At 49.1% G+C, this 25,113-nt stretch overlaps 1 protein-coding gene across 10 annotated transcripts in view; it reads right to left on the bottom strand.

Moving 5' to 3' along the window:
• Window positions 1–25,113, bottom strand: part of DGKD (diacylglycerol kinase delta) — a 118,224-nt gene that overhangs the window by 37,213 nt on the left and 55,898 nt on the right. For 7 of the 10 annotated variants that reach the window (XR_014830257.1, XR_014830258.1, XM_021075023.2 and 4 more), the window contains one exon: window positions 154–258. Coding sequence is in view for 8 of the 10 variants with exons in the window: in XM_021075023.2 (XP_020930682.1) it covers window positions 154–258 (105 nt within the window). In the remaining 2 variants the exon portion in view is untranslated. Of the gene's footprint in view, window positions 1–153; window positions 259–7,574; window positions 7,720–8,049; window positions 8,154–13,887; window positions 14,115–25,113 lie in introns of those variants that run through there. The other 3 variants (XM_021075022.2, XM_021075024.2, XM_085000721.1) reach the window with 2 other exon arrangements.

Genomic DNA, 25,113 nt, shown 5'->3' with positions numbered 1-25,113 from the left:
AGGGGTCTGGTGGCCCACAGGATGAGCAACCACAGGATGAGCCCTCATCATTCAAGGGCCACGCCGAGAACATGCTCCGGACCATGCACCCCACACGTGGGGACGGCAGATTACCCGGGACGGGGGACAGGAAGGACGCTTTTCTTCTCTCACCTCAAAGTGCTCCCTGTTCTGGACAGTCTTCAGGGCTGCAATCCAATCTTCCATCTCTTTTCTGTTGTCAGCACACAGGATGAGTTTCCTACATGGAGTGATGACCTAGAGAGAGAAAGAAACACGTGAGCTGTGTTCACGAGCAAAGGACACGTGCTGCAATGACAAAAACGTCTTAAAAACGGACTTTCACGACATACACAGGTTTTTTTCCCCATGAAGAAGTACTGTTTCTGTTTATGAACAGAACAAAAAAATGGTTATTATGGGTCATTAAAAATCAAGAACAATCTCAAACCCCAAAACCCAATCAAATTTAGATTACAGATTCACCAAAAATCAACTGAAGTGGACAGTCACCAGCTATTTCCCAGTTAGACATGGTACTCAGTCATGGAAAATCTTTTTAAAAAGAAAAGAGAACCGTTTCCATTGCTCCAAAGAGCTCACAAACTGCCCCCCAAGCACCTGAAGGAGTCTGGTTACTCTGAGAATTTCGTAAGCATTGCCAATGTATCATACATAAATATTCTTCAAAAAAACCTTTAGTATATGGCAACAGAACAACAGCCAGCTACTACAGTGAGGCCTGAACAACTTAAATGGAAATGAGTCATGAACCTGGTTAAAAATCAACAAGTGAAAGTACATCTACAACATATAAAGAGTTTTTATAAATCAACAGAAAACAAAAGGCTATGAACCTGTATTTCACAGAAGAAACACAAAATGGCTAATAAAGGAAAGAAAAGAGGCTTAACTGCTCTCATCGCTGAGACACAAAAGAAATTAAAATTAGCAAAGTAGTTTTCACCTATTGGGTTGGCACAGCTTTTAGACGTGATAATCCAGCGTTGAAAAGGTGTGCAAGAGAAGAGGGCTCCTCAAGTACTGACAGGAGGCAGAGGATGCGCGATTTAGAGAAAAATCCGACAACGTCTATCAAATGTTTTAAAGTCATAACCTCTTACCTAATTCGTTTAGTCATGATGTCAAATTATCTACATGGTCCCAAAGTCGAACTGACAAAATAAGGCACAGACCTTATTTATATGTACCCTCAACCCAGCTCCCTCCCTTCCCCAAAGGCAGCCTCGCGAATACCTACAGCATGGTTTATCCTATTTAAGATGCATGCACTCATGCTCTCCGCCTTCAAAACAACAGCAAAGCACAGACGCTTTTCTTCACCCTCTTCTCCGTTCACTTCATCTCAGTCGGCCCTTGAACAATCCGGGTTTGAACTGCAAGGGTCTCTTCATTCATACATAGATATTTTTTTTCAACAGCAAATACCCCCCGATCTGTGATCTGCCGAATCCACAGATGCGAACCGTGGATAAGGAAGAACCCGAGCAAAGGAGAGCTGATTATAAGTTCTGCACGGATTGTCCACTGTACAGAGGGCCTGTGCCCCTAACCTCCGCAGGCTCACATCCTGGCCATCACTCCTCATCAGCAGGCCGTGATCGCTCACTCTTCCCACAGCTGCTCGGGCGCCAGGCTCTACTCAGCCAGTGCCCTGTTAACGGCAAGTCCGTGCTGCGAGACTCCTTTGCTGTTTCACACACAGCACCACAGCAAACGGCATGGATGTTTACATGAACTTTTTACTATTTTTACTGGGGTATTCCTGGGATAAATTCCTAGCAGTGGAACCGCCCTGGCAAAGAAGAAATGAATATGTAATCCTGTTCCTACTGCCAAGTCCCCCTCCAGGGGGGCTGCACCAGTTTGCGCTCCCACCAGCAGTGTCAGGAAAATGTCTACTTCCTCATGGATTCACCAATAAAATATGAGATTTAACTTTTGGATTTTGCCCCTCTTACAGCTTTAATTTTTACTAGAAAGACCCAATTTAGGAGCATCCAACCTAAGTTACTAAATGACCATGTTTCAGGCTCAGAAAATTTAGAAGCAGTGTTTCACAGATTTTCTCTTCCGTGATTTCCATAAACTACCTACAAAGCTTAATCACCAAAGGGGATTAATTGGAACCGGGTCTCAAACCCATGGTGCCAGTCACTCTCCCACATGACCAGGGTAACTAGCCTAAGCCCACGCAGGGGCTGGGCTGGGTGTGGAAACAGGCAAGGCCAGGAGAGGGTGGGGGACATGGAAAGGGAGCAGGCAGACGCCTGGAGCAGCTGCGTCCCCTCCTGGGGTCGGGTGGGAGAGACAGCACAGAGCCTGTACCCCAGCAAGCAGCCTGTACCCCAGTGTCGACACCACCCATTCTCCCAGCCGATGCTTACTGGGGGTCTGCTCTGACCCAGGCTCCCAAGCCCACAACGGGCAAGGTTCCTACTCACGCAGATCTTATACTAGGGAGAGAAGGCAAACCAGAAAACAACTCAGACACCGGCAGGAGACAAGAGGAGGAAGTGGGTCGTGTGCAAGGGGAACGGCGGGTGCTCCGGACAGGCGGTCAAGGCAGGCCGAGGCAGCCTGGCAATCTCCAATGGCCTGGGGTCGGTGCAGAAAGAATCTTCTTTTTTCTTTTTGCTTGTTTTTCTTTTCTCTTTTTAAGGCCACACCCATGGCATTTGGAAGTTCCTGAGCCAGGAACTGAATCCGAGCCTTAGCTTCGACCTACACCACAGCTCCAGAAACACTGGATCATTTAACCCACTGTGCCAGGCCCAGGGATCATGCCTCTGCAGTGAGCTGAGCTGCTGCAGTCGGATTCTTTGGGGGGGGCTTTTTAGGGCCGAACCTGCGGCGTATGAAGTTCCCAGGCTAGGGGTCAAATCAGAGCTATAGCCACCTGCCTACATCGCAGCCCCAGCAGCGCCAGATCTGAGCCATGTCTTTGATCTTCACCAGAGCTCACAGCAACATCAGATCCTTAAGTCACTCAGAGAGAGGCCAGGGATCGAACCCACGTTCTCATGGATACTTGCTGGGTTCATTACCGCTGAGCCATGATGGGAACTTCTGTGCAGTTGGACTCTTAACCCACTATGCCACAGTGGGAACTCTAACAATGAGACTTGTTTATGCCCATTCTATTTTAGGTCTTGACCAACAAATGATGTCCAAGAACCTCTTTTCAGCCTTCTTTAAAAACAAACAAACTCTTGTGTCTATTTGAAGAAGCCTCAGACAGACTCGGATCTGAACCCCACCTGGCCAGTGGCTGGATGGGAAATGTTTCTCTTCTGGAAAGGGAGGAGATGATAAAAACTAACCCACAGGGCTGTCACGGGACTGAATGGGACCAGACGTGGGCAGGACCCAGCAGGTGGCTGCCACGTGGCGTTCAGGACGCACCTGTGCATCGGAAGCCCTGCAAGCTGTGTAACTTGACGCTGCCTCCCCTCCCTGTGCCTCCCTCACGCATCTGAAAACCTGGGGCACTGATGGTGACGTCACACCCTAGCTCTGCTGCGAGGTTTGGGGCAGGGACCAAAGGCTGAGAACAGCCCACCCCTGTTCCTCTTGGTGTTACTCCAGACTCCAGGTCCCAGTCTGGAGGTAGTTCTCTCTGGAAGAACCAAAGATGGCTCTTCATGTGACGTCTTCCTGGGGACCGTTCTGGGGCCAAGAGTCCACCTCCCAGATTTTGAGAATCATCACAGAAGACCCCCGCCAAAGAAAATCCAACCGCTGCTTCTCTCCAATCACGCCCTGCCACCACAAGACAGATCCCTATTTCTTTTCTTTTCTTTTTTTCTGTCTTTTTGCCTTTTCTAGGGCCACTCCCGAGGCATATGGAGGTTCCCAGGCTAGGGGTCTAATCGGAGCTGTAGCCGCCGGCCTACGCCACAGCCACAGCAACACGGGATCCAAGCTGAGTCTGCAACCTACACCACAGCTCACAGCAATGCCGGATCCTTAACGCACTGAGCAAGGCCAGGGATGGAACCTGCAACTTCATGGTTCCTAGTCGGATTCGTTAACCACTGCGCCACCACAAGACAGATCCCTATTTCTTAGCTGCCCACAGGACGGCTCATAACTCCATCTCCTTGGAGGCTCCTGCTCCCCTTGGTCTCCTTCCAGCCCTGGGAAGCTTCCCACACACCAGCCAGCAGTCCTGCACACCCAGCCCCGATGCAGGGGGCGAGGGGACAGTCTCCTCAGGAGGAAGGGAAATGGGAAGCTGTTTCTGAGACACCACAGGACAGGACTTCCTACTTGACCCCTCGGTTCTGGAAAGAGAGTGGGCAAGACGAGACCCAGGAGAGAAGCAGGTGTGGGATGAGACCATGGCAGGAAGAAGGCAGGATTCAGGAGAGATGTCCTAAGGACCACAGCCAATACCATGGCTCCTAGAAGCCAAGGAATGGTGTGAAAAAAAAAAAACCCAAAAAACTAAAACTATTCCCCAAACCTAACCTTCACCAGGAAAGACTTTTTTTTTTTTTTTTTCCTTTTTTTGTCTTTTCTAGGGCTGCGCCCATGGCATATGGAGGTTCCCAGGCTAGGGGTCTAATCGGAGATACAGCCGCCGGCCTATGCCACTGCCACAGCAACGCAGGATCCGAGCCACATATGTGACCTACACCACAGCTCACAGCAAGGCCGGATCCTTAACCCACTGAGCGAGGCCAGGGATCAAACCTGAAACCTCACGGTTCCTAGTTGGATTTGATAACCACTGAGCCACAACGGGAACTCCAGGAAAGACTTTAGAGACCAAAAGACACTCCATATTTTTCAAACAAATTTGTATGGTAAGAAATAACAGCTCACAGGATTAAGTGAACATGAAAGGTAAATATAAATTCCAAGTAGGGTAATAACTTAGTGAACTTGATAGGACAAATCAGTGACACCACAGAGTCCCAGGGGGCCAGGCCCATGACTGGAATAAGCAGACCTGGTACCAAGGACGGAGCAGAGCAATACAAGGGAGCGAGAAGACAGACAGCTACCCGAAAACTCGAGCGTGAAGGGACACCACAGACCAAAGTCGGAAAATGAATGAAACACAAAGGCCATCATGGAGCAAGAATAGAGAAATGGTGGAAGCATTTCTCACGTAATCCTCTGAGGAGGCGGAAGCGCAGCAAATAGGCCTGAATTCTAGACACTTGCTGGAATTCTCCTGAGGTGGAAGAATTTAAAAACCAAGCAGAGAAAGAGGCAGCACACCCCTGACAGGAAAGTGGACGAAAGACTCCAACAGTCACCACACAACAGTTCCTATCAAGTGGTCAGCAAGGGACACACTTATCACAACACTAAAGTCAGATAACTACACTCGGTAAGACTTTCAAAAAGGGACAAAACGAAGAAAGAAAAGGTGCCCGACTTGATGAGTCATCTGGGAAGCAGAAATTAAAATCCCAGTGTGACAGACCTTTCCTGGTGGCTGAACTAAAAAAGTCTTCAATATCAAAAGACTCTATCTGGGAGTTCCTGTTGGGGCTCAGTGGTTAACAAACCTGACTAGTATCCATGAGGATGTGGGATCGATCCCTGGCCTCACTCAGTGGGTTAAGGATCCAGTGTTGCCATGAGCTATGGCTGTGGCGTAGGCCAGCAGCTGTAGCTCAAATTCGACCTCTAGCCTGGGAGTTTCCATAAGCCTCAGGGCAGCCCTAAAAACAAACAAGCACACAAACAAAAAAAACAGTATCAAGTTTTTGTGGAGCAACTACAAGCTCAAGCAGTGCTGGTGAGAATGTGATATGGCACAACTACTTTGGAAAACCGTAAAGCTGAACTTATGGTCAACAATGGCACAGTGATTCCACACACATGCCCAAGTGAAATGCAAATGTGTATCCTTCTCGACAAGACACAGACAAGAAGGTCCACGGCGTCACTACTCTTAACAGGCCTGCTCGAGGCACAACCCAAATGCCCGCACAAAGTAGATAAATGCACTGTAATGTTTTCACACCAGGAAACGCTTGTCACTGCAATCACGCGAGGAGAGTTTCAATGCAAAAGAAGCCAGACGTATGGACTGTTCACTTGACTGCATTTTGCATATATAAAGTATTAAAAAAAACCAAAACAGCAGTTCCCATTGTGGCTCGGTGGGTTAAGAACCTGACTAGTATCCATGAGGATGCGGGTTCAATCCCTGGCCTTGCTCAGTGGGTTAAGGATCCCGCGTTGCCATGAGCTGTGTGGCAGAGGTCACAGATGCAGCTCAGATCCCACATTGCTGTGGCTTTGGCCTAGGACCCCTAGCCTGGGAACTTCCATATGCCACGGGTACGGCCCTAAAAAGCAAATAAACAAACAAGTAACACTAACCTTTAGGGTTGGCAGCTGGATCTCGTAGTTGCTTTGGGGAAGAGACACCAAAGAGAGCCACCAGGAGCTGCTAATGCACCTTGATTGGGAACATTTGTCAAGCTCATGTGTTACCAGTGCATAGGCCATACCTCAGTAAAAAGAACCATGGAATAAAACCAACCATGTAACTCAATCAAAAGAAAAATGACAGAGCTGCCCAGAGCCCGGACAAAATCTGGTTAGAAAACTAAATGTACGAGAAACAAAAGAAGATGGAAGTGTACAAATATGAGAGACGGGCAGAGATCTATGAAAATAGTGGCTAGATCTTAAACAGGAAAAAAAATGCTCAGCCTTACTCAGCAGATAAATGCAAATTAAAACTGCAAGATACCTTTTACCTACAAAGTTCATAGAGATCAAAAGTTTGACAACACGCTGTTAAGTCTCATACATTTGAGGTGTAAATAATACAACCACAGAGAACATTTGGTGAAATCTGGCAAACTTTAAAACATACAGCTTTGTCTTGCAACACTGTTTCTACAAATGCGCCCTCTTGAGAACGGACAGAGCACACACGAGGTTATTCATGAAAGTTCATGGTAAAGACCAAAGGAACAACTCAAATAAGGATCAAGGGACGCCTGGCAGGGAGCTGGCAACCTAAGCTATGGGGCTTCGCACTAACTGGACGATCACACAGCCCTAAACAGACTGAAGCGCCTTACTCCTCACACACTTAGGGAGCAAGCCCTAAGATACACTGTTAGGCGCTCGAAGCAAATTGCAGGAATAGTACGGGTGGTGTGGGCGCAGAGGGAAAAGTGGCCCAGTCGCCTCTGAGAAGGGACCTCTGAAGCCTGGGAAACTTACCTTGTCGTCCTTTTAGCTCTGTACCATGTACATGCATTATCCACTCAAAAAATAATTACTAAAAAGAGCATAAAGCGAGTTGTCTTGTGGCACAGGGGGATGGGGTTCGGGCATTGTCACTGCAGCATGCAGATTCCACTCCTGGCCTGGGAACGCCCATGTGCTGCAGGCGATGCCAAAAATAAACAAATTTGATTTAATGTTCTTAAAAACGGAATTTATTTTTTAAAAACAGCAAAAAGCCTTAAGTTTATACTATATGCTGAAGACATATATTGTTTTGTTTATTAATGTTTGCTTCCATCCTTTCACACAAATGGTCTAAGGCACCGAAGCCAGGCAAGTACCTTCCACGTCGTGGGAAGAGTTAGCCCAGCGGTTACGAAAGCACGGGCAGCAGTCTTTGGGACATCAAGGAGGAGGAGGAAACCTGCTGGGAGCATCCAGGGGCGGCGTCTCGGTGGAGAAGGTGGGCTGGAGCTACACACAGGGCTGAAAAGACAGGGACACAGTGAAGCGGGTGTCGGCAGCCGCTCCCCTGCTCCAGCACCAGGCAGTGCTGGGACATCTGGTGGGTGTGGACAGGTACCCGTTCGTCCCACCTGGTCTGATGGGGTAGGTACCAGGACAGGAAACTGAGGCCTGCCAAGTGAACTGCCCCAAGCCCCACAGGCAACAGCAGGGGCCGGGACTCGGGGCAGGCCAGCTCAGGCCCAGCTCCCAGCTCTCCACCTGGATGCACGTGAGCGGTGCCAGGAATGGCACGGATGCCGGCAGTGAGGGGAACTGGCAGTCACCAAGCGTTCTCCTAGGATCACTTACAAGCAGGTTCGGGCCCATTGCATTTCCTTCTTGGAAGGGATGCTGGCCTGGAGGATCAGCACAAGGATGACAGGACATCTCCGAGTCATCTGACCACTGCCCTTCCCACTCTGACGAGGTTCCCGGAGATCGAAATAGACACTGGAGGAATACGATCTGGGGGACGATGACAAGGACACCCGTGATTCACAGCGACGTCCTGTCCAGCAGTTCCTAACCACGGGTTTGGACGTGCCTCTCATTTGCAAATGAGACCTTAAATGACAACTAGACCGAGACCCTGCAAACTCCGTCGTGCTGGAACCACGGGCCAAACCAAACAACCTTGCCAGTAATAACGGCAAGGCCCTGAGCCTGGGGTGGTCCAGAGGCCACGACAAGCAGGACAAGGCGGGGCAGATGTGCAGCCTGGGTCATCCTACTTCACAGATGAAAAAATTAACAGCCACCGGCAGGCTGCTTCCAGGAAGATGGTTAGCCATCTTTCCCTTGTTCCTCTGGCTACAGGTAACTAACCCCCGGGACATCAGATATACAATTAGATATAAATATGAGACGGCTCTCAAGGGTGGAGAGGAAGGGGCTGAGGAAGGACAAGGCCCTGAGCTCTCTGGGGTCTCTGTCCCACACATCCAAGACGCGGGGCTGAAGAAGCCCGGCCAGAAACACCAATGAGTATGGAAGGAATTTAAAAACTCACCAAAAGCCTGCCCTCTTCAGCCATGGCTCCAGGAAGGGGAGCCTAACAGGACAATATCAACTCAGAGAAGAGCCAGTAACCACTCTGCTCCAGCCAAACACCACGGAAACAACTGGGGCCCCCACACTCCCCTCCTCAGGCGGCAATGAAGCTGCAGCACCTGCCACGTGTTGTCTAGAAAAGACCAAGCCGGGACTTTCACACCTGCCAGCCACCCCTCCACCGTGTCAGAGGACACACAGAGGCAAATAAGTACATGAAAAGCTATTCAACATCACTAGCCCTTAAGAAAGTGCTGACAGAAATCACAACATAATGTGACTATCCACCTCACTGGAATGGCTACAATAAAAAGCGACACCACCAAATTCTGGAGAAGGTGTGGAAAACTGGCCCGTACTGTACAGTCAGTCTGCGAAACAGTTTGGCAGTTTCTTAAAACTAAACATGAAACTATAAGACAACCCTGCGATTACACTCTTGGGCATGTATCCCAAAGCAATGAAGACTTACATTCACACGAAAACCTGCCCATGAATGTTCAGAGCAGCTTTACTCACAATCACCGAAAAACGGAAACGACCCAGGTGTCCTCCAGTGGTCAATGATTAAACTCACAGTGGTGCGCCCATTCCACGGAACCCCACCCTGTACAAAGAGGAACTCTCACCCCACAGCCTGGAGGGATCTCCAGGAAGCTCTGCGGGGTGGAAAAGGCCTCTACCTGATTCCTCATATACAACATTTCTGAGATAACAAAATTGCAGGTTGTTGGCTGCAGGAGTTAAGGACAGGGGTGTGGCTATGAAAGGACAGGCAGGGCAACCCTGACGAGATGGAATGTTCTGGATCCTGGCCGTACCGGTGTCAGCGTTCCAGGGGTGATATTTTACTACAGTTTTGCAAGATGTTACCGACAGGTAGAACTGGGCAAAGGACACATGGGATCTGCATTATTTCAATTCCATGTGACTCTACCATGATCTCAAAATAAAAGCTTTCCTTAAAAGTGCGTAACCACAGGGAGTTCCCATCGTGGCACAGCGGAAACGAATCCAACTAGGAACCACGAGGTTGCAGGTTCGATCCCTGGCCTTGCTCAGTGGGTTGGGGATCTGGTGTTGCCATGAGCTGTGGTATAGGTCATAGACGCAGCTCGGATCTGGTGTTGCTATGGCTGTGGCGTAGGCCGGCGGCTGTAGCTCCAATTCAACCCCTAGCCTGGGAACCTCCATTATGCCGCGGGAGCGGCCCTAAAAAGCAAAAAGAAAAAAAGAAAAAAAAAAAAAAAGGTATGAATCCACATAACTAGCAAGGACCTGCTGTACAGCACAGGGAAATCTATTCAGTATTCTGTAGTGACTTATATGGGAAAAGAATCTGAAAAAGAATGGACATATGTATATGTACGACTGATCCACTTTGCTGTCCACTTGAAACTTAACACAACGTTGTACGTCAGCTACACGCCAATACCATTTTGGGAAAAAGTAACCACAATCAACAACATTTTCTGATATCTAAATACATTGAAATTATATGTTGAACACTCAGAACAATGCTCTGTTTCTTAAGAACAGGAGCATGTGTGGTCTCGGCAGAGATTAAAAGTACAATCTTATCTTGCTAAAGTCCTTTATTTGTAGGTGGTGCAAACTGGTAAAACCTCTGACCTGCCAAGGGGATTATTTATGCAGACACACCCTGAGTAACCTTCTCAAAGGAAAACAAATTGGGTCCTCGTATGACACTGACACGAGGGCCCCATTGCTCCTGTTTTCACGCTGGGACACGTGGCCTGGTAGCCACACCTGCCCAAGGCAGAGCACCGGAAACCTGAAACGGCAGGACTCACTTCTCCACACAGCAGTGCCTGCGAGAGCAGCAGCGGAGCCATGTCTCAGGTCAGCCATGAGCCACAGGCCCCGCGCTCAAACGGCACCACACTTCCCGAGTGGGCCGGCCCGGCACCCCACCAACAGCAGGTGTGCTCTGGGAGCGACCAGAACCCCGCCAGCCAAGCTGCCCCGGCTCCAGACCCACACAGCCCACTGCCCAGCAGACAGGCCCCACGCACACCCCGAGACAGGCCCTCCTGCCAACGCCCCCCGGAGGCCTCAACCTCCTCTCCCACACTCAACCCTCATCTTCAGGCTCCACACTCTCCCTTTCTTCTCAGAAATAAATCCGGGCAGTCTTCCGTGTCAACAAACGACAAGCTTCCACTCAAATGCAGACAGGAAACAAATACTGGGATAAAGAAGTAAATGAAACAGCATCGAGAGCAGCGGCTGGTGGGAGAGTCAGAGACCAGGAAGAGGTCGGGGTCAAGGCGGGCCTCCTGGGAAAGCCGGGAAGGACGCGGAGGGGAGGCGCCCGGAGCAGGAGTGCAGCCCATGGCTGGAGCAAGCGCGCCGGGCGGCCTGGAGAAGCAGCATGCCTGCCGCGGGGTGCCGTGTGGGCGGCGGGAGAGCTGCAGCTCTTCCTCCGAGTGGAATGGGGGGGGCCGTAGAGGTCTTCAGCAGAAGGCTGACATCTGATTTGGATTTCAAATGCATTACTCTGGGAGTTCTCTTGTGGCACAGCAAGGTAAGGAGCTGGCATTGTCACTGCTGTGACTCAAATCGCTGCTGTGGCGTGGGTTCAATCCCTGGCCCAGGAACTTGCACACGCTGTGGGCATGGCCAAAAAAACAGGAAAAATTAAAAGTTTTATAGAGCAATTGAACAAAATCTCATCAAGCTAAAAATGTGCACACCTGACAGGTGTCCCAATATGCCTAGAGAAACCCACGCCATGTGCCAGGAGACAAGTACAGGACTGTTCTCAGCAGCAGCAGAAGCACCAGCTGTAATGGTGAAATCCGGGCAAAGTCAACAGGGGGATGCATCATACACTGGACCCCAGTGTAAGCCACATAATTAACCCTGGGAGTCTGAGTGTCAACTTGGACTGTCCTTACTTGGGAAAGGCTCTGAAGCTCATGTCCCACTCCCTGGAAATTCTGATTTAATTCTAGGAATCAGCAATCAATCATGTAAACCTTGAACCACTTAACTAAAGATGACTGTATCCTCATGGGTAAGTCTCAGAAACACAATGCTGGATGAGAAAAAAGCAAGCTGCAGGAGATGTGTATTGTGACACCTTTTATTAGAAATTTTTAGGAGTTCCCATCGTGGCGCAGCGGAAACAAATCTGACTAGGAACCATGAGGTTGCAGGTTCGATCCCTGGCCTCACTCAGTGGCTCCAGGACCTGGCGTTGCTGTGAGCTGTGTTATAGGTCGCAGATGCAGCCTGGATCTGACGTTGCTGTGGCTGTGGCATAGGCTGGCAGCTGTAGTGCCAATTGGACCCCCAGCCTGGGAATCTCCATATGCTGTGGAAATGGCCCCAAAAAGCAAGACTAAACTATACACAGTATTGTTTATATCTATAAATATGAGTAGAGAAAGTATAAAAAGCATGCAAACAAATGATAAACACCAAACTCAGAATGGGGGTGACTGCGGGGGAGGGGGCAGGAGGAGAACCGGATGGGAAATTAATACAAAGAACTCCAAGTAGGTTTGTAATTTTCCTTCTCGGGCTGGAAGTGTACACAATTATCATGCTACTTTTTAAATGCCTGAAATATTCAATAATTTTTTTTTAAATGTTATATGCTTTGACAAAAAAAAAAAAATGCTGAAATATCCTAGCTAGGGCTAGAGATACATACACTATGTTTTGTGTTTATGGTATTTGTACACACACACACACAGGAACAGAGTATGTATAGTTCATTATACTTACGATTTATAGTATAAATTTATAGTTTGCCTTGTGGTTTGAGCTTAGCCTTACAGAAGGGAATGGGTCAGCCCGAAACCATGCCTGCACACAGATTCGGATTCTGCTGGTCAAACCGCGGAATCTCTGGGAGCCTGACCTTGGCGGCCAAGTGCTCATTCACTCGCTGCCGCACAGAACGGCCGCCCCCAGGGCTGGCATGGCAGTCACACACCCGCCCGCCTCCGGGCCTCCGTGGCTGCCAGGCATTGCATGGCAGACACAACTGTTCCTCATTTGCCTCTCAAATTTCTCTTAACGAGCTGGCTGAATGTGTGAAAGTAAGGCTGATGCTTGATGAGGGAGCAAGGGGGTGGCGCTGGCCGGACCGCTCAGAAGGAAGCTTTCAGAGACCAACAAAGAAGCTTCTCTCCCAACGCACCCCCTTCCATGAACCCTTGGGGCGGCAGCCACCAGAACCCCAGAAACTGCCTTTCTGAAGATTCTCAAAGCACGGGGCCTGCTGCTCAAAGGACAGGCCAGCTCTCGAAGCCTCAGTGATGGGATGAAGGGCGTGCAGGGGGCGGTACAGCATAGCAGTCACACAGACCGAGACGGCAGAGGCACAAATGACTCGTCCCTCGAGGCCTCAGCTTCTTAACCTACAAACTGGGGAGCAGTGCCTGCCCCTCAGGGTCCCCACTCCCACCCCCATGAATGAGACACTACTGCTGTGGTGGCAGGAGCTGTCACCTGCTGTCCTCCAGCAGAAAGGCACTGGTCCAAAGGCCAGCACAGGTCAGAGCATGTGAGGCGATGAAGAGAGCAAATGATTGGCTTCCAGCTGCTCCCACAGCGAGATGACACGGACACAGCAGACAGCTGGGCGCAGGGACACCCATGGAGCAGCCCACGTGGGCCTCTGGTCAACAGGTGCCTAAAGCACAGTCTGACACCACTGGGCAAAAATCACCCACTTCTCCAGCACTGTGACCAGGGAGTGAGCGCTCCCCCAGGCAGACTGCTTCCAGGCTCCAGGTGCTTGGGGACCTGGGTGAAACCCTCCTGTGACAAAGCTCAGACAATGGCACTCCTCTCAGAGAAGCTCATTGACCTGCAGGCTTTCCATCTGGCTGCAAGGTGACCAGAGAGCACTTCTGGCACGTGGGTGAAGTCACACCACCACGCCAGGGGCTTTAAAACCCCAGTCTTCTGCTTCTAAGAAACAGACGAAAAGCAGCCCTCCTGAGAACCTCCCATCGTCCACAACCCACCCCACTCCGTTCGTCTTAAACGCTTGTGATGGTAACTCGTGCCGCACAGCTTCCCACGGCCCGACCGCCCACCACCACCCGGAGCTCCTACCTGCCACCCTGCCTCTTCAGAGCATCTTCCAACTGCGCGAAGTGGACCGGAATCGAAGTGGCCTAGCAGAAACGAAACTCGGGTTTGAAAGCCGAGGGGCAAGAACCCAAGGGTCACTGGAGCAGACCAGAGACGGAGTGTGCCTGTCAGCGCGGCACGGTTCAGCCACCAACAGAAAGAGGAGCAATGGGCAGTGTCCACGCAGGATTAGGAACCTGGAACTACTCGGCTAAATATAGCTCCCGGGCCTGCGGGGCCTGGGAAGGTGGCCGAGAACAAGCACGTGGCACACTTCCTGTTACTCACATCCTGCTTCTCCGATGCGCCCGACACACTGGATGGCCAGACCCAAGCCCCTACCTGGAAGCCCCCCGAGACAGGCTACTCACAACAGCTGGGACGTGCGTAGACAACGGACTTCCTCACACAGGATTACACGAAACACAAAAATAGACACCACCGCACAAACAAGCTCCCGGAGGTGCCTGGGGGAAAGCAGCTCAGGACGCAGGGCCAGACTCCCAGGCCCCCACCCTGTTCTCTGCCCCCCGAAGAAGAAGCAGGCACCGCTTTCCCTTCCGAGGCTGCACCTCACCTCGTCTCAGGGCAGCTTTGGGGGCTAAGAGGGGGTCCCCACCACTGTGACTCACCCACCCAGGGCCCAGGGTCCCCTCCGCCCTGCCCATCTCCCAACTCTCCTAGGACACCAGCCCTAGGGACCCCAGGACGGTCAGGCAGGGAGCAAAGCCAACTGGGTCGCAGGTCAAAATCACATGTAATCTATCAGAAGACGGGTTTTTCAAAAGGAACAAAAGGTTAACTAAAGCAAAAGTTATACCTAAAACTGAAATGTGACAAAGAGCGTTATTTATCTAGTGGGTATTTCAACAGAGCTTCATCAGCTTTGAAACGTGTTTGATGTGAGGGAAACCTTGGAGACGAGAGACTGCCCTGAGCAGAGGGCCCCTGGGCTGGGGTAGGGGGTGTCATCGCCTTGAAGAACCCCCAGGGGTAGGGGTGGTGCCCCAGATGGCAATTCCCCAACAGTAGGCAGGGAGACAAGAGACCAACAGGCAGAAGGCAGAATACAAACAAATGAAACCTAACATGCCTCTGAGAGCAGAACACTAGAAAGAGCCTAAATCTCCAAAAACTGGGGAATGGCGAAATACATAAATAATGACACGTTCACACAACAGAATACCATTTAGACAAGTTTAAAAAGGGTGATGAGAACGCATATTTATGCACAGAGGTGTTCATCATATAAATTTTAACAGCAGGCTACAAATTAGCATGCATAATTGATGCCACTTTTTGGAAAACTAAAGTAGAGGTACTGGTATTCACTGGAAAATCCCTAAAGTCTATGTCTCTATCAGGGTCTCAGCTGCAGCACTACTGACACTGTGAGCCCAGCAACTGTAGGGGCTGTGCCCACAGCACTGCAGGGAGCTGAACAGCATCAGGGACACGCCAGGAGTGTGCCCTCAACCCCCACCCCCATCCAGCTGTCACAGCCCCAAATGTCTCCACTGCCTGAGGTCCTCCTGTGGGCAGACCTCACCTCCCCCCCTCCTTAACCGTCCCCATGTTTGAGAACCTCAGGTCTCTACAGCAGTTTTCGTGTCTGGGATCTCAGTGATAAGACTTCTGAGGGTTTTTTATTTGTTTTGGGTTATGTGTACTTAATTATTTATCAGGAACTGGTCATTTGTATTAAAAAGCAAATAAAAGAGCAGTCTTAGCATCAGTAAAGCATTACAGGTGTTTTTGCTGTAATGCAAAATTTGAGTTGCTGAAAATCCTCACATTCTACAAGTGAACAATAAAAATAGTAAGTCTCCTGGCAAAGGATGAGCTGGGGCAGACCGCTCACATCTTGGCAATGCTGCAGCCAAAGATTAACAAAACAGCAATCCTAGTGCCAACACCAGTACTGCGCAGACTTTGAGAGTACATAAGGAAATACTACAGTAAACACTGCGCTTTACCTTTCAAAAAAAATGAAGGCACTTCATGAATGGAGTCGCTTAGCTAAGTGCATACAGAATTAGGGTTCAAACACTTGAGCACAGACCTCAAGCCCAGGGCTATGCTCCCCCGTGGCTGGCCACATCCTGCTGCTTTCAGCTGGTGGGTGAGTGCACTTATTGTTCGAGAAACACGCCACAGCAGAAAGGACTGCACCTCCCTCCTGGCTACTGCACAGAAGGAACAATTAGCTCCAAGTCATTAGTTCAAACACCTAGAATTATTATCATCCCAGTGATAATAATAATTACCCAGCAAAGTACCCTGGTAACGGGTCTTGAAGGATGTGGGGATGAAAGGACTGGATGGGAGTGATTCAGCTGTCAAATCTGACAGCCGCCATGCTATCGTAATTGACCTGCTTCCCTCTGGCAGTATTTGATTATAAATCTGCATGTACCCAAGTGCATCTACAGTAACCTTACAGTTAACAGTTATCTAGGAGGGGAGAGAACTCATAACCAACTTCTCCAGCCCAAGGTCGGCCCACCATGCCCTGTTCTAATCATTGAAGGTCAAGGTGATTAAGCAGTCAGACTTCCCAGAGCAAAGCGGCCTGAGGTAAGTGCACCTGTATTTGCTGACTTGCCAGGTGTGTCCTCCTTGGGACAAAGTCTCATGCCCACCTTCACTGATGAGCTGGTCTCAGGCTGTTTATACGTTCAGTAAACTATGGACTAGTTACCAGGCGGCACGCCAGGAAACAAGCAAAATACCAAAAGGAAAAAACAAGGTTTACACAGAATTTATACATATATATTTAAAGGGTAGGACACATAAAGCCTTAGAAAACTGAAGGTGACATCTCATGCTTTTTTCTTTTCCTTCTGGTTTTCTGTATTTTCCAAAATACCTACAGTAAGAGGTATTTTTAAATTATCTATACTTGTTTTTTTCCTACAAAATCAGTGTCTGGAACAACAACCACCAGCAGCCTATACAACTAGCACTTCTCTTCTTCCTCACCAACTGCCCACGCTGTCCCAAAGGCCTCTAGATGCCTGGCTGAGCGGGCACACGTCCCCCAGCCCTGCACTGGGGACGCGGAGGGGATATGCCAGCCAGCACGCAGCAGGGGGCTTCCAGGAAAGCTCTCCCAGAGGGTGACACGGTGGCAGCCTCCCCTGCTGCCTGCTCCCTACCACGAGGGGACATTGAGATCCCGCCGGCTGTGGGCTCCATGCTGATAGGACTGCTGGCCCCGAGTCTTTTCAAGGAGATAAAATCAAACCTCCACCTTATTTAAGCCACTGTCACCTGGGTTTCCTTTTTTTTTTTTTTTTGTCTTTTTGTCTTTTCTAGGGCTGCACCCTCAGCATATGGGGGTTCCCAGGCTAGGGGTCGAATCGGAGCTGTAGCTGCCGGCCTACACCACAGCCACAGCAACGCGGGATCCAAGCAGCATCTGCGACCTATACCACAGCTCACGGCAACGCCGGATCCTTAACCCACTGAGCAAGGCCAGGGATCGAACCCACAACCTCATGGTTCCTAGTCGGATTCATTAACCACTGAGCCACGATGGGAACTCCCCACCTGGGTTTTCTTTAATGCTTCAAATCTAATCTGAACTGAGACACCACCCCATCACCACAGAGAAGGAAACTGAGGCCCAGAGACTGAGCCTTCTTCGTGCTCCAGGTAAAGAACGTGATTGACTCCGTTACAGAAGAACTGGCAACTCTCCACTCAAATGGCGGCGCACCGAGGCGCCTGCTGTAATAGACGACGGTAATAACACCACCGCAGATCCAGTCTGAGGACTCCGGTCCCGCCAGGCCAACCTCTCCCGGCCGCCTGGTCTTTGAATACAGTTTGACTGGAACACAGCCACACCTGCTCGTAACACCCAGTCTCTGGCTGCCGCATGTGGCCCTGGAGATCCAACAGCCAGCAAGGCCTAAAAGACCTGGCCCTTCAGAGCAGTGCGCTGCTAACCTCGGATATAAGTCACTCCACACCATCTTAGGGGGAACACAGAGAGACCTGCTGTCTGTAGATAAACAAGGACTTACTATACAGCACAAGGAACTTGTATTTAAAATCTTGTAATGACCAATAATGAAAGAGAATATATAGTACGCATAAACAAACCACCTTGCTGTACACCTGAAACGACCACCGCATTGTAAATTCACTTCAATTAAAAAATGAGTTTTAGGGAGTTCCCGTTGTGGGGCAGTGGTTAACAAATCCAACTAGGAACCATAAGGTTGTGGGTTCGATCCCCGGCCTCGCTCAGTGGGTTAAGGATCCGGCGTTGCCGTGAGCTGTGGTGTAGGTCGCAGATGTGGCTCGGATGCCACGTTGCTGTGGCTCTGGCGTAGGCTGACAGCAATAGCACTGATTAGATTCCTAGCCTGGGAACCTCCATATGCCACGGGTGCGGCCCTCGAAAAAGACTCAAAAAAAAAAAAAAAAAAAAATGTGTTCTAGCAGTTCCCATCATGGCTCAGCAGAAACAAATCTGACTAGTATCCATGAGGATGCAGGTTAGATCCCTGGCCTCACTCAGTGGGTTAAGGCTCTGGCATTGCCGTGCGTGAGCTGTGGTGTAGGCCGCAGACACAGCTCAGATCTGGTGTTGCTGTGGCTGTGGTGCAGGCCGGCGGCTACAGCTCCCATTCGACCCCTAGCCTGGGAACCTCCATATACCTCAGGTGTGGCCCTAAAAAGACAAACAAAAAAAAGATTTTTTTAAAAAAAGATCATTTGATGTAGAGGTGTGAAATGCAATTTGCTTCATAAAAGATGGAATTTGCCTTGTCCCTTTTCTGACTCCGGTTCCTCCAAGGAGGGATCCCAGAGGAATCCCGGAGTGCCAGGCAGGTGGTACTCACTCCATAAACAATGACAGCATGGAACACTCCCACTGACACCAACGGTCACCTCTGCAAACTGCCTGTGTGTGCTCACACATACCAAGCAACTCGAGACGAAAAGCCTTACAAAGTGAAAACTACTGCAAGACCTCCTTCCCCTTCTAACCCTCCATTTAGGCGGAATGTCCGGGTTCCTGGACTTGACTGTGCCTTAGCCTGGGAGCTAAATGTCTGGGGAGATGTCCACATTTCACACGGAGGTCACTCTGCTACGCCTAAGAGGATGCTCTCCAGTTTTGCTCCCAGCAAAGGACAAGGCCAGCAGGAGCAGAACCCGAGGTGGGGGTCCCTTCAGCCCTCCCCCAAGCCCCTCGAGTGGGGACCCTGCTGGTGAGATGGCCTCACTGCCGCTACCCCCCGCCCCTAGCAATGAAAGGGGTGCTAACTCTTCCCCCAGGACTGATTCTCAGGGAAATGTCTTCAGCCCTGTTACCCCCGCAGTAAAACAGCAAACGCCACAAGGTGAAGGTTTCCGACTGGACGGCGCGAAGCAGAGCCGGAGGCGGAGAAGGTGAGGACGGCTAGGTCTGAGCTGCTTCTCTCACAGCTCAGTCACCACGTGGCCCTGCGTGGCTCAGCCAGAAGGTGAGGTCACAGACTCGCACACATGCCCGTGACTGGACAACCAATCTGCTCCAACATCATGTCACACACTGGGAAATGGATGCCCAGAGAGGGTAGGTGACCCCCCCCCCCCGCAAGGCCACACAGCCTGCAGGAGGCAGGGCCAGGACCAGAAGACGGTGGCCAGCACATCGTGGCCAGGGCACATCGTGGTCCATGGAGCTCCCTCCTGGAAGGATGGCGTGCCCGCTTGACCTGGGGGTCTAGGGGAGCTATGTGCCAGCATGTGGATGCAGCGGGTACTCTAACGAACACGGGAGGCTGTGTCCTTCCAATCGAGGCCCAGGAAGGAGATAGGACCCTGAGATGCACAGCTGTTGTCCTGAGCTCCCAGCTCTGCCAAGGGAGCCCTACCCACATCCAGCCTCTGCAGCTGCGCTGGAGGTACCCTAAGATCCAAAGGAGGGAGTGGGCGCTAGAACCCTTCTAGATGCCGGGGACCTGAACGGAGTACAGAGCCAGGCGTTCGTGTTCTCTCAGAGATGCTCAGGCCACTCCCAACCAACTAATGTACTCAAAGCTGGGGTGTCAGTCGTAAGCAGCCCAGGAAAGGCCCTCTCGGACCCACTCCCAGTCGGGCAGGTAAGTCACAGACAAGGTGACTTTCAGGGTGCTCCTCCCTCACCTATAACCACCACCCCTCCTAACTTTAGACAGTTTACCCAGGCCTCTGACCAAGCTTCCTGTTTTCCTCTGGTATTTCAAGTCTATTTCAAAAATGAAAAGAAGTAATTTCAACCACATGATTTAACATTTAAAAAAAAAAAAAAAAAACAGAAAATCAGTGAAACTATTTCTTCCCTTGGCAAGCCCTGACTCAGAGGGTCTGGCTACCAGGGCCGTGGATGTGTCCCCAGGTATGTGGACAGCTGCAAGGGTGGGGAAGGCATGCAGCCACGGCCAGCTGGCCTGACTCAGGAGCCACCTCCCTTTGGCATGGCACAGCTATGACACAGCTCCATGAGGATGGAGGAGAGGGAGAAGTTTCCCAGAGATGCTGAGGGATGGAGACACCGGCAACAACAAACCAATCAGCCCAACAAATGTATCTAGACTGCCTACTCTGTGCCAGCATGTCTCGGGGTGCCGGAGTGGAGAGAGCCAGCAAGCCCAGCACATCCCTTTTCGAGAAGTTTTTACCTCTTCCTCCATCAGACAGAAACGGGGGTGGGCGAGTGGGTAAAATGTAGAGACAAGAAACAAAAAATCTGAAGAGCTTAACCTTAAATCCATGTAAAATTTTTATTTATTATCAAAAATTTCAAAAGGTATTATCAAGGGAGTTCCCACCGTGGCTCAGTGGTCAATGAATCCGACTAGTATCCATGAGGTTGCAGGTTCGATCCCTGGCCTCATTCAGTGGGTTAAGGATCTGGCGTTGCTGTGGCTGTGGTGTAGGCTGGTAGCTACAGCTCCGATTGGACCCCTAGCCTGGGAACCTCCATATGCCGAGGGTATAGCCCTAAAAAGACCAAAAAAAAAAAAAAGTATTATCAAAAACCTTCCCCCAAAGAAAAATCCACACCTAGTTTTTCACTGGTAAATTCCAGCAAACATTTAAGAAAGAAGTAACACCAAACTCTCAGAAAATACAGGGAGGAACAAGGATCCTCCTCGTTCTATGATGTTAGCTGATAAGTTTTATAAAGCCAGCTTACTCTAAGTGCCAAGACCTGACAAAATCAAAAATTACAGATCAATACCTCTCATAGATATAGGTGCAAAATCCTTAACAAAATAACAGCAAATCGAATCCAACAGTAAATAAGAGGACAATGCCTTATGAGGAAATAGAGTTTATTCCCAGGAATGCAAGGCTGGTTTATAACACTTGAAAATCAATTTTATTTGTTCTTTCATCAAAATAGAGAAAATCCATATGGTCACTTCAACGGATAAAAAACTAGCACTTGACAAAATTCAACACTCATTCATAATCAAAATTCTCAACAAGAAAATCCCCAAAGTGATAAAGGCTACCTACCAAAAAACCTATAGCTAACAACATACTCAAAAGTGGAAAGCTAAGTTATTTTCTGTGAAGATTAGAAGAAATGAAAGGATTTCTGATTTCATTACTTCTATTCAAAACGGTACCAGTCCAAACTTTTGCAGTGAGAAAAGAAAAAATATATAAGGCATTGGGGTCACAAAGAAGTAAAGCTGTCCCTAATCTGCAGACGCTGTGACTGCTTACACAGAACTTTCCGGGGGAGCTACAAAACAGCTACTAGAACTATTCAGTTATTTTCCAAGATCACAAAATCCGTCATATTCTTATATATATATTTGCAGCAAATGATTGTTAAATAAATGAGATAAAAATATTTTCCAGACACAAAAAAAACAAACTACACAGGAATTAATCTAAGAAAAGACATCAAAGATATCCACACTGTGAACTACAGAACTTTGATGGGAGAAATTAGAGAAGACCTAAATAAGTAGACATAGATGATGTTCGTGGGAAACTCAATGTTATTAAGACATCAGTTCTCCCCAAACTGATTTAGAGATTCAATGCGATCAGAGTCGAGATTCCAGCGGACTCTTTTGTAATAGAAACTGATCAGTTAATTTTCAGTTACATGAAAATGCAAAGGATTTAGAATAACCAAAGCAATTTTAAGAAAGAAAAACAGAATTACAAGGCTTAGGCTGTATGATTTCAACACTTATTATAAAGCTAGAGCAACCAAGCAAGTGTGGAGTTAGGGAGGAGCAGACCCAGATCAATGAAACCGAACAGAGAGTGGGGAGAAATGCATAAATACGTGGTCAACTGCCTGGTGGCAAAGATGTCAGGATGCTTCGAGGGAAAGAGAGTCTCCCCGATGAGTGCTCTGGGGACAACTCAACACCAACATAGGGGAAATGAACACCGCGTCTTGCCTCAGATTACACCTAAAAGTTTAAACATCATCTCAACTGCAAAACCTAAAACTGCAAAAATTCTAGGAGAAAATCTTCACGATGCTGAGGGAGAAAAGGGTTTCCTGGATAGAACACAAGCATGATCCATAGAGAAAAAAGCTGGTAACTCAATTTCACCAAAAAGACTCTATTCTAAAAACGACATTTAGAATAAGGAAAAGGCAAGCCTGGAGTTTCCACTGTGGCACAGTGGAAACGAATCCGACTAGTATCCATGAGGATTCGGGTTCAATTCCTGGCTTTGCTCAGTGGGTTAAGGATCTGGCGTTGCCGTCAGCTATGGTGTAGGTCGCAGACAAGGTTCAGAGCCCATGTTGCTGTAGCTCTGGTGTAGGCCGGCAGCTGTAGCTCCGATTAGACCCCTAGCCTGGGAACCTCAGGTATGCCTCAGGTGCAGCCCTAAAAAAGGAAGGAAGGAAGGAAAGGGAAAGAAGGAAGGAAAGGAAAGGAAAGGAAAAGAGAGAGAAAGAAAGAAAGTGGAAAGGAAAGGAAAAAGAAAAAAGAAAAAGGCAAGCCAAGCCAGACTGGGAAAACTATTCACAACACACATATCACAGACTTATGTCCAGAATATCCAGAGCTCTTACGACTCAATAAGACAGACAAATCAATACAGAAATGGACAGATGACTCTACTTGGCAAAAGAGGACAGGCAAATACTGCACATGAACAGATACTGACATCATTCGTCATCGGGGGAAGGGAAATTAAACCACAGGGAGATACTACGGCTATCTAGCAGGGGACCAGGGGACGTAAAGTGAGAAGCCCGCCCACCCCCAGGGCGGGCGAGGCTGCGGAGCAGCTGGAGCGCCCGCGCCGCTGCTGAGGACGCACAGCACCGAGCGCTCTGGAAACCAGCTGCGCAGTTGCGTGAAGAGTTAAACGTACACCTACCACATGAGCCGCAGCCACTCTGCTACCACGTCTTTGCCCAAGAAAAATGAAGACCCACGTCCACACACAGACTTTTAGACGCATGTCCGCAGCAGCTTTGTTTGCAACAGCTCCAAACGGTACACCGCTTGAATGGCCACCCCAGGTTAAATGGATCAACCAATTGCGGACACGCCTAACATGGAAAACTTCACAATCCCATGCTAAGCCAAAGTAGCCAGACATCGAAACAAAAAAAAAAAAAAAATATATATATATATATATATATACACACACACTAGTATTTTCCAATTTATATAGAATTCTTAAAAATGTAAGTTAATCTACCAAGACAGAAAAGAGATCCCTGTTCGCCTGAGGAGGGATACGGAGAGAGGGTGAAGCACAAGGAAGTTCTCACGGAGATGGAAATGTTCGTTTTCCTGACTGTGGGGACAGTTTCAACAGGGGTAAGAGTGTGTGTGTGTGTGTGTGTGTGTGTGTGTGTGTGTGTGTGTGTGTGTGTGTGTGTGTGTGTGTGTGTGTTTTATCAAGGTGTGTGCGTATTTTATCAAGCTGTACCCTTTAAGCAGTACAGTTCATTGTGCAGCAATTATGCCTCAACTAAGCTGTAAAAATAGTTTTAATGTTAGCACATCTTACTGCACTGGAAGAGTCTTTAAAGGACAGGGTGAACCTTTCTCAGAATGACTAGATGACCACAGAGTTTATCACCCAAGCTAGGAAACTTCTGCAAGTCAAAGTGGGTGCTAAAAATAATGAACAAGTGGTAGCTCATCTACCACAGAGTGCCCGGGAAAGCCAGCACTTACGGCTTTGGGAACAAACACCCAATCTATTCTTCGGTGTGATTAGATACCTCCTGCATACAGCAAACCGGTAAGTTCATTTCTTAGAAGACAGAGAGCCAAGCTGGCAACAGCCTCAAGGGCCAACTATCCTGGATGACTCTTGTTTCCCAAAGAAGCAGTCCTGGTTTTCAGTGTCAAGGGCAGGACAGACACCAAGCCTCCTGCCTCAGGGTCAGTGTCCCTTCAGCTCCTCCAAGGATGAGGGGAGCCACCCCTACTCCTGTTTCCCAAATGTCTAATTACTCTCATCCACCGTCATCAGACCTTTGCAGACAGAAAAACCGAGAAGACAGCACCCTGACGCTAAGCAGCCTCTCCCACTCAGGTCCAGCAGGAATGGGGGCAGCCAGGACACGCCCCAAGCAGCTCTGGACAGGGGACGCTCCGGGCCTTATCGGAGCACCTTTGCACCTGGCAGAGCCTTGAGGGTTAGCTAAACAGCCTATCAGAACTAGGAGAACAGCTGGATCCCACTTTCTTTCCGAGTTTACCTGTCAAACCTGGTGCTTCAGCTGTGGAGAAGGAGGGATTCCTGAGCAAGAAGCAGCACAGCCTCCCTACCATCAAGCAGGGAATTATCTTAATTTGATAACAAATTGCTTCAAGAAAATAAAAAGTTCATCTACTCTGAAATGCCAGGTTTTCTGGGACAGAAGAACAAGGTTTTTTTAAAAAAAAAAAAAACATAATACCCAACAGAATGATACCATTTTCCTAACTTTCAAAGAACAAAACCAGACAGACAGGGCTTGGCTCAATCACATCCTGGGACATCTGCCAAACATTTACAAAACATGGACATTTACCTGAACATTTACCAGAGAACACTGGGTAAAGAATGACTAAAATTATTCATTTCCTGGCCACACTAAGAAAAGTTCAATCAAACCCATGTACCTTCTCCATTGTTTCTTTTCTCAAAGAACTCTTTACAAAAGTACTAGAGTCAAACTACAGTCTCTCAACTGTCCTTTTTCGTTTGTTTCCTGTCACTTGTAAATCC

Source organism: Sus scrofa, chromosome 15 (genome assembly GCF_054392235.1).
Source record: "Sus scrofa isolate SSC_HxYL_T2T_F1_AM1 chromosome 15, Sscrofa_HxYL_maternal_Yorkshire_Landrace_v2.0, whole genome shotgun sequence".
Lineage (NCBI taxonomy): Eukaryota > Metazoa > Chordata > Mammalia > Artiodactyla > Suidae > Sus > Sus scrofa.
This window is presented reverse-complemented; position numbering and strand designations above follow the sequence as displayed.